The following is a 15,462-nucleotide window of genomic DNA, read 5'->3' as shown; positions in this document are numbered from 1 at the left end:
AAAGAGGAATTTCAGCGAATTGCCTTATAATCACATGGATGCGCTCCATTTCGTCGTAATTTTTGGAAAACAAATGAGGTTTAAACGGGTGTAAAATGCAATTTTTAAAATAAAGATTTTTTATGTAAAAAACCTGCGAAAAGTGTAAAATGTGGATTTATTTAAAAGTTTATAATGTAATTTAATTAATTTGAAGTGAAAAATGTGAATGAAGTGTGTCTTATGTGGTGAAATAGCTTGCAGTGGTCGAATTTTGCGAATTTTTGAACTTTAAGGTCGAATATCTCGTAAACTTAGCATTTGCGGTACCTATAACCCTATATATTTTTTAAGGAGGACTCCTCTTTCCAACGGTACCTTCAAATCGCGGCGCCTAAAACATCCGAATTGTGCCGGAAATTTGTCATCTACGGTAAATTCGTTTAATTTTCTGTAGCCGATGACAATTCTATATTTCTTCTTCCCGGAATTGTCTACTTTTTTCTCTACAATCTATAAAGGACTATTGTATTTGTTGTTATAATTTCATGCTGTACCTATTGGTGCATGATAGTTTATCTCCTTCTTTAAAGAAAAGGTCTTCGAAGTCATTGAGCATCCTTAAGGTTGCTTGATGTTCTTCTTTATTCAAATGAGAAAAATTTAATTTATATTTTTGATAATTTTGTTTAGTATGATCCAAATTGCAAACATTTTCTATTTATTGGGAATAATTAAATTCTTCGAAATAAATTTTATTTTTTTTTTTAATTTCAACGTAGTTTTCCACACAACTAATTTTTGCTTGTAAGGTTTAAGAAATTTTGGACTATTAAGCCTGAAAATTTTGTGTTTGAAAAGTTCAATAGTTTCCACTGAAGTGTGCAAAAGCATCGAAATTCTTTTGGAAATGGTGTGGTTACTACACTTTTTATCTGATTTACCTCGTTTAAAGTTTTGTATTTTATAGCATATTTCATTGTTATCTTGCGATAATTTTGCGGTAGCATTTTTTCTTTTAACATGCTTGTAGTTCATCCTGTATCTATAAAGCAACTAATTTTAGTTTTTCCTATCATTATATTTAAAGGGTGTTTTTTTAAGAGCTTGATAACTTTTTTTTTAAAAAAAACGCATAAAATTTGCAAAATCTCATCGGTTCTTTATTTGAAACGTTAGATTGGTTCATGACATTTACTTTTTGAAGATAATTTCATTTAAATGTTGACCGCGGCTGCGTCTTAGGTGGTCCATTCGGAAAGTCCAATTTTGGGCAACTTTTTCGAGCATTTCGGCCGGAATAGCCCGAATTTCTTCGGAAATGTTGTCTTCCAAAGCTGGAATAGTTGCTGGCTTATTTCTGTAGACTTTAGACTTGACGTAGCCCCACAAAAAATAGTCTAAAGGCGTTAAATCGCATGATCTTGGTGGCCAACTTACGGGTCCATTTCTTGAGATGAATTGTTGTCCGAAGTTTTCCCTCAAAATGGCCATAGAATCGCGAGCTGTGTGGCCATCTTGTTGAAACCACATGTCAACCAAGTTCAGTTCTTCCATTTTTGGCAACAAAAAGTTTGTTAGCATCGAACGATAGCGATCGCCATTCACCGTAACGTTGCGTCCAACAGCATCTTTGAAAAAATACGGTCCAATGATTCCACCAGCGTACAAACCACACCAAACAGTGCATTTTTCGGGATGCATGGGCAGTTCTTGAACGGCTTCTGGTTGCTCTTCACCCCAAATGCGGCAATTTTGCTTATTTACGTAGCCATTCAACCAGAAATGAGCCTCATCGCTGAACAAAATTTGTCGATAAAAAAGCGGATTTTCTGCCAACTTTTCTAGGGCCCATTCACTGAAAATTCGACGTTGTGGCAGATCGTTCGGCTTCAGTTCTTGCACGAGCTGTATTTTATACGGTTTTACACCAAGATCTTTGCGTAAAATCTTCCATGTGGTCGAATAACACAAACCCAATTGCTGCGAACGGCGACGAATCGACATTTCACGGTCTTCAGCCACACTCTCAGAAACAGACGCAATATTCTCTTCTGTACGCACTGTACGCATTCGTGTGGTTGGTTTAATGTCCAATAAAGTAAACTGAGTGCGAAACTTGGTCACAATCGCATTAATTGTTTGCTCACTTGGTCGATTATGTAGACCATAAATCGGACGTAAAGCGCGAAACACATTTCGAACCGAACACTGATTTTGGTAATAAAATTCAATGATTTGCAAGCGCTGCTCGTTAGTAAGTCTATCCATGATGAAATGTCAAAGCATACTGAGCATCTTTCTCTTTGACACCATGTCTGAAATCCCACGTGATCTGTCAAATACTAATGCATGAAAATCCTAACCTCAAAAAAATCACCCGTTATTATAGGGAGTTTTGTTCTTGAGGCGTTGTTAAAAATTATTTTCCTCGAGTACACCTACTTCCATTGGTTCAGGTGTTAGTGTGGTATTATTGTTGTTAGTGCTCCTACGCGAAAATCTGGTATAATTGCTACTATTTCCTCTGCCGTAGTTTTGTGTAAAATTGTGTGAATACATTTTGTCGTATATGTATTAGTATTTTGTGTGTTTTGATTATTTTGGTTATACATATTGGTAGTTGATTTAATTCGTGTAACTGAGCTGTTCCCTTTTTTTGTTTTGATTAGTGCGAAAATGCGTTTTATTCATAGTCAAATTTTGTTTGCTTATCATCTAAAGCTTTAATTTTAGAATATTTATTTATAATATCGTTAAGCCAACAATTTTCATTTGAATGTGATCTCATAAGTACATCAATTTTTTCAATTAATAAGCTAACTAAATCTCTGTCTACCCTATCTGACTTATAAATATTAGGCTTATCCTCATCAAATAAATATATTTGATTTATCTCAAATTTAGCTTTTTGAAAATAATCAAATAATTCTCTTAAATTACTTACTTTTATATTATTGCATTTGTTAAAGATGTCGCCATATGTTGTCTTTTGTCTTCCTTATTGTATTAATTTAGTTTTAATTTCCTGACATGTTGGGTTGTCGCCTAGTTCTTGTGTGTGTCTTGCTGCATCTCCAAGAATCTTTTCGTTAGCTATTATTGTCATCGCCAGGTTTATCAATTGTTGGTTGTTTTGTGGGCATAAGTTGATGATGGCTTCCATTGATTTTATAAACGCCATTATATAATACCCTCGTCCAAACACCTCACCTGTCTAAATTGTTGTAACAGCTCTTTCGTGTTTAATAATGATTGAGGTTGCACTTGATTTGCATATTGCAACCTCATTTGGTTAATGGCTTCTTCTTGTTGAGTAATCACTAGGGTGTGCCATTCTGAGGCAACCATTTTTTTTCAACTGAAAAACAGGCTCAAAACTTTCGAAAATGTGTAAAAAAAAGTCACTCAAAAGATGAGCTCCTAATATTAATATTAAGCGGTGCCTATTTCAAATTTTCTGTTTTCCATATAAATTACATAGAAAAAAAAATCTTTTTTTTGTGGTGGTTATTGTGCGGAGGTTTTATATGTGCCCCGATGGCTGCCAGTAGGGATGGTCAACTCGATCCCGATTCTACTCGAGAATCGAGTTTTCTCGTAAAATAATCGAGCCATTTGTTGCTCCTGCTCGGTTAGTTCTCCTCCGTTTCCTAAATCTCGGTTGACATCAAATCGACTCATCTTTTTTTTTTTGTTTTTAAACACAGTTATTTAATTAAAGTGCATAGACTTTTTATTTTTTACACATCGACTTTACTTTGAACTTTTTATTATTTTATTCACTTTCGCGATAGGTAAACTTTTATTGTATTTCTTAAGAATCACAACTCCGTGACTGCGGCAATTACATATATGTTTTATGAAAGGAAAGATCATAAGTTTTTTTATTTTTAAAAATAAAATTGTATGTCTTTACTCTTTCAAGTTGATCTTAAGACTAATTTTACAATAATTTCATTCTTAAAATGAAATCTTCAATATTGATTAAAATAAGTAAATGTAAACAAAATTATATACGTAATCTTTGAATAGTTTTCCAAGTATTAAATTCGATGAATTGACATTTATGTAGCTTAAGTACTTTTTTAATAATGAATAAAAACAGTACCTTTTTTTCGTATAAAGTTTGCTTTTTTTTATAAAAGTTATAGTAGTACTACTATATAATAATTATATATAATTATACTATCGTTAAAGCGGTTTCCTAAATAAAAAAGCAAACTTTTTCATGGCATATACATACATATATTCTTTTCGTCTAATTACGACCTAAAACATGGAAATTTACTGCTTTAAAGTTATAGTCAAATTTTGTGTTAAGTATAGTACATAACAAATTTTAGTTCAACTGAAAAAGGGCAATAGCCGACGGCAATTTTATGTACAAGTACATTATATATCGGTTATATGACGAACCGCTTATATGCAAGTTTTGGTTATATGTAAAATGTTCGTATTTCAACGCATTATACACGGATTTATTATATGAATTTGGTTGTTTGAATGCAAATCATTTATAGGCAAATATCGCATTTATGCAAGACATTTTCTGTTTTAAGCAAATTTTCCAACACTGAAATACTAAATTTATTCTATCGATTGTCAAACATATGATTTTGTGTTACACTTGTTACAATGTCACGTCATGTTGTTTTAGCAGCGAAAAAGACTTCCAAAGACCGAAAAATCATTGCTGCTAAATACAAAGTTAATTTAAGCACTATATCGCGCATTCGTATCCAAGAGAACAAAATCCCCGCCATATCAAATTCCAATTCGGAAACGGGATAGGAAAGGCGCACACGTGAATTTGGACAGAACCTTGTTGTCCTGGTTTACCCAAATCCGCTCCCAAAATGGAATTGTTAATGGACCTGTCTTGCTTTCTAAAGCACAGGAATTTGTCTTAAAATTAAACGAAGGTTATGTGCCAGACCGTAGTTGGTGTCAGCGAAATGCTCTTAACTTCTCCAAGATTTACGGAAAATCTGGCGAAAATAACGCAACAAGTGCAGAAGTCTTCATTACTACCCGTTTGCCTCATATTCTTGACAAATTTTCTCCGGATTGTATATTTAATGCCGATAAAACCGGGCTGTACTACAAGGCGTTGCAAAATAGAAGTTACAAAGGCAAGTATCAGAATCCAAAGGGATTCAAAATTCAAAAGCAAAGCCTCACATTTCTGTTTCTATGCAATGCAACCGGCACGTATAAACGTGCATATTACATTGGAAAGCCTAAGCCACGGTATTTTAAAGGAAAACAGCTACCGTTACCATATTATAATAATTGAAGTGCTTGGATGACGAGTGTTATTTGAAAAAAGATTCTAATATATCTCAATCAAAATCTTGAAAAAAAATAACAAGCAGATATGTTTGATTGTTGATAATGGTCCTTGCCAAAATACAGATGAGAAATTCTCAAACATTATGATTGAATTTTTGCCACCAAATACAACTGCCCTTATACAGCTACTCATTTAAAATGGAATATCGACAAATCCTAATAAAAAAAAAAAAAAAAACAAATTTGTGCGTTGGAGAAAAGGCTATCTATCGTATAGTTGAATTCCTGAAATCGCTCACTATTTTGGATGGTATCAAATATGCAAATCGCGCTTGGAACTTTTTTAAGCAGCAAGCAATTAGTAATTGTTTCAAAAAGGAAGATTTCGTGTTCAAGATGGTACAAATTTAAAATAAAATTGTTCATTTCGAAAACTATGAATGGTGCACACTTGATAACGAATACATTCAATTCGATAATGAACTTGTCTGCGTTGGAACCATGTCGGACGAGGATATTGTTGCGGACGTATTAGCAGTCAGTGAAAATTCTATTGAAGATGAGGAAGTGTTTGCGCAATCTGATACTTGTATTAAACACCCCTCAACGCCTTGCTTAGCTTAGATTCGATGCGTGGCTATTTTTTCCATAACAATATATATCCCTTAGAGGCTTTTTTATATATTATATTTCTTGTGTGCAATTTTTGTTTACATCGAATTGATTGTGTATATACATATATACATTATAACAATTGCATATAACCGATATCAACTGTATGTACATACATATATATTGCAGAGCTCGCAAATAACTGTCGACCGTTTCTCGTTGTCTGCAAATAAATGACTATCCCAGACTCTTTACGAAAAGACTCAGAAAGCAACCGTTTTATGGGTTCTTGAATGAGCTCGCTCGCGCTCAGAGCGAAACCGTTTTTTTTTATTCTGCTTTGTTGTGGTTGTTCCAAGATCGGTTTGTCGTGTTCAAGGAAGCAAAAAGTATTTTGAATGTTTATTGGTATAAACGTCTGTTTTGCAGACGAAATATATTAATTGCGATCGTTAATTGAGGGTGTGAAGTTGTGAAATATTTGCTGTATAAAATGGGTAGAGACATGAATAAAAATGTGCACCAATTCTTTAAATTTAATTTGGAAGAGAACAAGTCAATTTGTAATGTTTGCGGTATTAAATTGTCCGGCGATCATTCAACAAACTTAAGACGGCATTTAACAACGAAACATATGGACATTTTCAATGAGTGGAACAATTCTGTATATTCAAAATTGACTCAATGTGAAGAAAAACGAAGAATATCGTATCAAACGAGCGAAAAAGCAATTGTTTCTTCTTTGATTAAAATGGACGGACGGAAAACCATTCATATTTCTAGACAGTGAAGGGTTCGAAGAAATAATGGATCCAATATATAATGCACTTGGCATGAACCCTGTAACGTCTCGAAATATTATGAATTTTGTGTCAGTCAAAGAGGAGTTTGTCAAAGAAAACATAAGGGCACTTGTGAAGGGAAAGCTGGTGTCGCTGAAAATCAATGTTGCCACCAGAATGGATAAAACCATTCTAGGAATAAATTTGCAAATCATACACGCAAGCCTGGCTAAAACCGAAATAATTGTAAAGACTTTGGGAATGATTGAGCTCGGGGAATCTCACACTGGAATATATATGAAGAAAAAAATTCTGGAAATCTTAGATGATTATAGAATTTCACTAGATCAAATCTACAGGTAAAATTTAAACTACATACAATTTTTAAAATATGTAATTTTTTTAAATTTTCATATTCATGCACACAGCATTACGTCTGATAATGGGCGAAACATGATAAAAGCCATCCAAGTTTTAAATGATGCGACAGATGATTCCCTTTTTGAAGAAGACATAAAAAGTGAGAATCTTCTGAATGAATTGGATTCTATTGAACTTGCTAATATACACCTTGTGAGATGTGCAGCACACACTCTAAAACTGTGCGTATTCGATGTGAACAAAACAAAATAAGTGCCTGTCGCACATTATACAAATCGCTGCGCACAGAAACATATAGGTAAGTAATGATAAGTTATAAATATATAATATATATACATATATAAAGTTATATATATAGGTATATATATATATATACATTTATAAAATCTATGCAGACGTGTCTTAATTGAGAATGAAAAAAACATACCACCGCTCGACGATGCTACAAGGTGGAATTCAACCTATTTAATGCTAAAAAAATTATTGGATTTAAAGGGTTTCCTGCCGCGCAGTCTTATGCTTGTGTAGATGCCGATTGGGATTGGATCGAGACGTACATTGACGCTTTCAGCGATACATACATATGTACCAGGCAACCCCAAAGCTACAAGACAAAGATTTAGTTTATAGTGAGTTCTTCGTAGTATGGATGGAACTAAAATTGAAATGCGAGAATAGCCACAATTTAATAAAAAAAAAAACTATCAGCACAGATAAAAATAAGAGAAAAAAATTGTAAGAAAATTATGCATTATTTGCAACGATTTACATGGATCCTCGGGTAAATTGTACGTTGTCGAATATCAGAAATCGTTAGCAAAGGCTAATTTAAAAAAAATAGCTTTTGGTTTATTTGAGTTGAAAGAAGTAAGCTGTATGCCATAGAATGTTTGAAATTTGGGTCCTGTTTTGTTTATGTTGTAGTTTTGAGAAACTATGTTAATAATTAAAATTGTCTTCGTCAAAAACTAATACTTGTACTAAACTAAAATCCAAGAAACATTTCATACTTTTTATTGCTTTATTATTTAAGGCACAAACACGAAATGTCCCAGCGCTCGAAACTCCTGTGCGTGAAGAGATGTTTGCTTCCCCTGTCTTGTCAATTCTTTCAACCGCATTCTCATCTGAAGAGAAGTCGCTGTTCTCGGCATTTTTGGACGATTTGCAGACAGTGTCAGAAAGCAAAAAAGCTCCTGTTTCTACAAAACTTGTCAAAATTTAGGCTGACATCGAAAACTTCGACGTAAAATTTGGTCGCTTGCCATTAAATTCAAATATATTGGAATTTTTTAATGATTTGCAGCTTAAGATTCCGCATATAAGTGCACTAGCGCAGGTTGTGCTGGCTACACCTGCAACGCAAGTGTCTGTCGTACGGACATTCGCAGCCCTACACTTTATATTAAGTGAACGAAGAAGTTCGATTAGTGCAGAAAATTTAAACGCCTTACTAGTTATAAAGCTTAACACATAATATCTAAAAAATGTTCCAAAAAATATATACTACTATAAACATATAAAAATGCAAAAAAAATTTAAAAACAACATTGTCTGAAACTTTTTTTCTCTTTTTGATAGCATTTTGATATATGGAATATTGAATCTAAATGAAACTTGTTAACAAAAATATTTGAAAATAAAATTAAACTGTTCTATTAATCAAATTATATTATTTCTTTTTTACAACAACAAAAGTAAATGTGAAGACCGTTTGCGTTGAGTTTTTCGATCAATCGGTCTTTTGCTGACTCTCTTTGTGCGAGCGTTTCTCGTTCTGCTCTTTATTTACTGCTCATTGAAATGCGAAATACAAAGAGCTCAACGAAAAGCGCTCAACAGAAAACATAAATGAAGACAGCAAGAGTCTCTTGCTCAGAGCGAGAGCGAGAGAGTATGAACTTTATCGGTTGTGCTCGCAACGAGAGCACAAGAAGAAAAACGGTCGACAGTTATTTGCGAGCTATGATATATTGTTTATTGCATTTATTCTCTTTGATTGTATCCGTCCATCTTTGTGGGTTTTTTTAACAGTTGCAACGGTAAAGAATGTATTTTTTTAAATTCATTTTTTTTTAATTTTTCAGCATTGGAACTCGTGGGTGAAAACTATAGGTCGTTTGTGACTGTGATGACTTGTACTTTTTATACATCAGGCATAATGTTATTGTCATTAATTACTTACCTGGAACGCGAATGGGTGAAACTTTCTTTGTACACTTCCGTACCGTTTACTTTATATTTTTTATACATTTTTATTATGCCGGAATCTCCTCGATGGTTATTAATGCGAGGTCGTTTAGAAGAAGCACTTGAAGTCTTAGAAAACATGGCAAAAGTTAACGGCCGAAAATTACCAAACAAAATCAAGACTAATTTGGAAGCGAAAATAGCTAAAAAAAAAGATTCGAATAAGAATACCGCCAATGTCGGAGTAATTGACTTATTGAGGTAATTATTATCAAATATAATAAAAGAGAATTAATAATAATATGCGCAAATAATATAATTGTTTACATAATGAACTGCATGTAAATAATGTTTTGTGAACATTTTGAACTTTATTTATAGATTAATTAAGTTTTTTGTATTATGTTGTTATAGCATATCCATCGAAATAATAAAAGTTGCATGACCATTGATTTTCCCTCTACAAGTTGCTTAGTATTGCTAATGAGTGGAAACGTACCATTGCCACACTCATAGAATGACCTTATTTTGAAAAATAAAACGACCTGTTTAAGAACAGTAACTAAATTTGGCTTCATAAAAGGGAATACATATGGTGTAAAATGAAATAATCAAGTATGGAAGGGATACGTTTAACCAAATAATTGCAATTTTCAATGATCAATGCCGGGGAAATCATCATCCTTCCGGTGGTGGCAAAACTTTATTTAATAAAATGGTGCAAGCAAATTATTGAATGAAATCCTTAATAAATTACAATGTAATTATGTGTCTCCTTGATTTCTTTTGAGTCATAGACTGGCTTAGTTTTATTGTTATCTTTTACTTCGCGTCGGTTAAAGTTATATTAAAAGCATCTTCGAATGCGACATATACATATGTATATAGTATGTGATATAAATAAAACCGAAGAGGATAATTGTAATAATCCATTTGTTTAAAAATATATATAATAATTCATCAATTTTTATTTGTTCTCCTTCAAAGTAGGGGTCGGCTTTAGTATACCGTCCCAGGATTTCGGGAATGGGTACGGTCGGATAGAGGAATATTCTCCAGATTAAGAATGTATATAGTTATAGCCGCATGAAGCTTATAGTTTTCGAGATATTCGCGTTTAAAGTTGAAAATTACCACTATTTTAATTACGTATTTTCTCGATATAAAATAAATTTCACTAATTCATTTGTACACATTTATTTTATACAATATAGTTCAAAAATAGCTTTTATTATACATTTAATTTATTGTTGAATTATGATTATTTTAGAATAATAAATTGTCAAATAATTATTGTACCAAACTAAAATACATAGGCTGCTATATATATATATTTCTGGACTAGGCAACACTAAGTGTTGCCAGGTGCAATCAGACATTTCCATTGGAAAGTTTGACATCTTTAGCATAACATCACTCAGAACGTTTTGTCATTTAATCGTGAATTGTTTTATTTAAAGGGAATTAAAAAATTCATATCGGCCAAAAAATGGAATTAACTCGTGAACATTTTCGTGCGATCATTTTTCACAACTTTCGACGCGGATTATCACGACAAGAGTGCATCGATGAACAAAAATCTTTGTATGGCTATGAAGCACCGTCCTATAGCACTGTGAAAAACTGTTACAACGAATTCAATCGTGGCCGACGCTCGCTCAAAGACGAATTCCGTCAAGGTCGTCCAAAAACAGCCGTTGTGCCAGAAAACATCGATGCCGTACGTGAACTGATAATGCAAGACCGTTATGTAACATACCTTCAGATAGGGGCATGCCTATGCATTTCTCTCACGAGCATACATTCGATATTGCATGAACACCTGGCCGTAAAAAAGGTTTGTTCTCGTGGGATCCCGCACAATTTGACAATCGCTCAAAAAAGGCTCGTGTGGATTGGTGTAAAAAAATGCTGAAAAAATACGATCGCGGTACTTCAAAAGACGTTTATAAGATCGTCACAGGTGACGAATCATGGATCTATGCATATGAGCCCGAAACAAAACAGCAATCGACCGTGTGGGTCTTCCAAACCAGCCAAATCCAACGAAAAAAAAAGAAACCATTTTCGTTGATAAATATTCCTATTTTCATTATTAGGCCAGAAATATATATAGCAGCCCTCGTATTTTACAAACTAAAAAAAATAGAAAGAGTGTTTTTCCGACCAGGGTTATTTTTTTTTTTTTTGAAGCGCGGCCGAAGGCCACCCACGCAAAAAGGAGTTCTAAGCGAAAAAAAATTTGATACACCCCGGTGTTGGACCGACCTGGTTATTATTTTAGAAGCGCGGTCGAAAGCCGCCAACGCAAAAAGGAGTTCTACGCGAAAAAAATTTGATACACTCCGATGTTGGACCGATCAGGGTTATTTTTTTTGAAGCGCGGCAGAAGGCCGCCCATGCAAAAAGGAGTTATACGCGAGGAAGTAGCAATGTCATAGAGGGTTTAACAAAAAAAAAAAAAAAACAAATAAATAAATTTTAACGAAAAGTTAAATATTGAATTTAAACGGTTTTTCTACTATATAATATAAAATAAATGTGTACAAATGAATTAGTGAAGTGCTAGTGGATATAAAAGTGCAAAATTAATTTTATATCGAGAAAATACGTAATTAAAATAATGGTAATTTTCACCTATAAACGCGAATATCTCGGAAACTATAAGCTGCGGCGACAACTATATATATTCTTGATCTGGAGAGTCTCCTCTATTCGACCATACCCATTTTATTCCCGAAATCCTTGCACGGTATACTAAAGCTTTTCCCAAAGTAGTCTTTTATATATAATACACTTAAGCCTACATTTTTCCTATCCTCGAAGCAGTTCTTATATGCACTATTTGCCATACCCTTAAGCTCTCTAAGCAATGTGTGTTTTTTTTACTTTGGCTCTCCTGAGCTCTTCCATTAAGACGATTGAAGTTTGGATTCGATAAAATAACTGTATATCCATGATTCATCAGCACTTATGGCCGTTTTAAAGAAATCTAGATCACCCCTGGCGGCATTCAATTAGTATCCCATCAATTAGTATCACTTGTAAACATTTTTTGGTTCAGAGTACCCCCACCGTATGCCACTGTCAACATTTCAATGGTTATTGAGCACATAATTTTATTTTTCACACACAACTGACTGCAAATTCTTTGATTCATTTCTCTCTACAACAGGAAATCGCCGAACACACAAAACAGGTATAAGTTTATGCCTCTCGCAAACAAAATCCTTGTGAATATGCTTTATAGCTGAAACTGTGAACATAAGTTCGAGACTAGTGTAAAAGCATACCAAAATAAAAATATCGATAACCAAATGTAGGTAGCCCGTGAAATTCGAAAATTCAAAATTTAAAAAATTTTTTACACATCTCGTACATGCTTTATGTTACGTTTACATACACAATGTACCTTACGTGAGTCTGTGAAATTTTATATACTAGCGTAGACACCGCTTACGCGGTTATAGCCGATGTGGCGCCAATTCGATTTTTTTCAGAGATGGAGTATTTTGAATGCCGTGGCCAATTCGCAATGGACTATAAATCTTCCCCTCTCTCGAAAACTTGTATCGTCGACTCATCAGATGTTGTTATCGTCCATGCATCTGCACTATATGGAAGGTCGGGAATAATACGAGTATATATCTTATAAAGTTTGTGTTTTTGTTCGTCAAGAGTGGACTTTACTTTTCAATTCCTTACTCATTCTGAAGTAACATCCGTTGACAAGAGTTCTTCTGCATTAAATTTCGAGACAGACAATGCTGTTGCTATTAATACTGGTTCCTTCACTACCAGATCCATTTGCTGCGCTTCTTTATACATTCTAGAGAAAGCAGAACTAACGACGAGGTTCTTAAGGCCAATGATATCAATATCATCGACGAACGTCGACGACCAACCGAATATGGTACCTTCTCTGTTTAGTTCTGCAATTCGAATTATTTTCTCCCAGTGGAGATTGAAGAAGTGACACGAAAGGGAGATGTCCTATATGAAACCGCTTGGTATCGAACGGTTCGGAGAAGTCCTTCTCAATGCTGACGGAGTTTTTGGCAGTGCATAGCGTCAGTTTACATAGTTGAATAAGTTTTGCGGTGATACCAAATTCAGGCATCTCGGCATAAAGCCTGCTCAGTTTGTTGCTCCATAGAACCTTATGTACGATGTTGAGGAGGCTTATTCTACGGTAGTTGGTGAAGATTGTGGAGCCTCTCTTTTTGTAGATTGGGCAGAGCACACTTAAATTCCAACCGTTGACATGCGAAGTAAGAAGTATTCTCTCCATAATTTTAGTACACTTTGAGCATCAATCACTAGATCACCTCTGGGGTCCTACAAGAGTATGATCCTGTCTTAAAACTTCTGTTTGTCGCCGCGCCTTTTCGTAGAATTTTCGAGCATTACCCCTTTCAATCAGCTTGTCAAGCTCTTCGTACTCACGCGGTCTCTCGCTTTTTTGTCTGCAAGTGTGTTTTACTTCTCTCTCCAACTCTCGGTATTTATCCCATTCCGCACGTGTTGTGGTCGTTCGTAACGTTGCGAGGTAGGCAGTCTGCTTTCTCTCCACTTCGACACGGCACTAGTCATCGTACCAGCTGTTTTTTGCTTTTTCCGAAAACCAATGGTTTCATTTGCAGCTGTACGTACAGCTGTTGCTAATGAGTGCTCTTACAGAGCAGGAGTGCAAGTCGAGTAGAAAATCGTTGGGCTGTCTGTTCCGATTGCAGCTTCTCGACGTCGAAAACACGCACGTCTAAAATACTGGAGACGTGTCGACATGATCGATTTAGTTGGTAACTTTTCGTTCCGGAGACAGCCAGGTAGCTTGATGAATTGTCTTATGCTGGAATCTAGTTCTACAGATAACCATATTTCGGGCCCCGGCGAAGTCGATCAGCCTCAACCCATTTGGGGACGTTTCCTCGTGGAGGCTGGATTTACCGACCGTAGTGCCAAAGATACCTTCTTTGCCCACCCTGGCGTTGAAGTCGCCAAGCACGATTTTAACATCGTGGCGGGGCATCTCTCATAAGTGTGCTCCAAGCACTCATAAAAGGCATCTTTGGTCACATCGTCCTTCTCTTCCGTTGGGGCGTGGGCGCAAATCAGCGATATGTTGAAGAACCTCGCTTTGATGCGGATTGTGGCTAGACGTTCATTCTCCGGAGTGAATGATAGTACTCGGCGACGGAGTCTCTCTCCCACCATTAATCCACACCGAAGCTGTGCTCGTTTATATGGACACTGTAGTAAATGTCGAAAAGATCTACTCGTCTCAGTCCTTGTCCCGTTCATAGCAATTCTTTAATGACGGTGATGTCAGCCTTTATTTTTAAAGGGACATCATAGGCAACAGAATAAATCTGGAAATGTTGGGATTGACGAGAACGATAAAAATATCTATTCTCAATTACACGAAAAGCCAAACGATAGAAATAACTTAAAATGAACAATTGTACAATTAAAAAATTTTGCCCAAGAATTAAATTTTCGAAAAAAAAAATTTTAATTTTTAAGATATGCAATTTTCAATAAAGTCGCACCTTAATTAAAACGAATCCGCAACCCCAGAATCACATTCACCTCAATACAGCATTTTTATTTTTGTTTGCTTGTTAATAATACCCATTCCTTATCTGGTGAGTCGGCTGTTTGACAGCGCTTACCCCGACGGTTTAAACAGCAGTGTGTAGCAGCAGCGTTTTGACGGCAGCAACAGACTGATGGCAGCCACATAGTGATAAAAGCAGCGAAGTGGTGGCAGTGGCGGTGTGAAAGCAGCGTAAAAAGGTTTTTATTTATACCGGCACTTCAAGTTCTATCGGTACTTTAAAGAGTTCTTTTAAACGATTGTTTCAACCGGCTCTTTCCAAACTGTTAAGTTAATTTTTTGTAAAGGGCAAACACGTTTTGTACTTTTATTTTGTCACACCAGTACAGTAAATCACTTCGCTCACTTGTTTATTCATATGTGTGTACCATTTACCACCTTTTCTTTGTTTTTATAAATTAAGTATAATTCACACCATCAACGCCATTTCTTTTGCGTTTTTTGCTACCTAACCTACTTCTGCCTGATGGGTATTTAAATACCCTCGCAACAGTGCCCACGCGAAGAATCATATCTAGAAAGCTTTTGAAGATATCGATTTTATTTTTTTTCTTATTCATAGAGGAAATGTTAAACAATATACACTACTTATAAGGTGCCCATTTT

The 15,462-nt window shown here is 35.0% G+C and overlaps 1 protein-coding gene and 1 long non-coding RNA gene across 2 annotated transcripts in view; one reads left to right on the top strand and one right to left on the bottom strand.

The window, feature by feature from the left end:
- The window catches only part of LOC115065766 (carcinine transporter), a 1,371,383-nt gene that overhangs the window by 736,131 nt on the left and 619,790 nt on the right, over positions 1-15,462 (top strand). Inside the window, exon 5 of the mRNA XM_049462541.1 lies at positions 9,137-9,500. Coding sequence (XP_049318498.1) covers positions 9,137-9,500 — 364 coding nt within the window. The remainder of the gene's footprint in view (positions 1-9,136; positions 9,501-15,462) is intronic.
- LOC125775761 (uncharacterized) overlaps positions 1-15,462 on the bottom strand; it is a 258,804-nt gene that overhangs the window by 230,106 nt on the left and 13,236 nt on the right. The window lies entirely within an intron of this gene.

Source organism: Bactrocera dorsalis, chromosome 1 (assembly GCF_023373825.1).
Source record: "Bactrocera dorsalis isolate Fly_Bdor chromosome 1, ASM2337382v1, whole genome shotgun sequence".
Lineage (NCBI taxonomy): Eukaryota > Metazoa > Arthropoda > Insecta > Diptera > Tephritidae > Bactrocera > Bactrocera dorsalis.
This window is presented reverse-complemented; position numbering and strand designations above follow the sequence as displayed.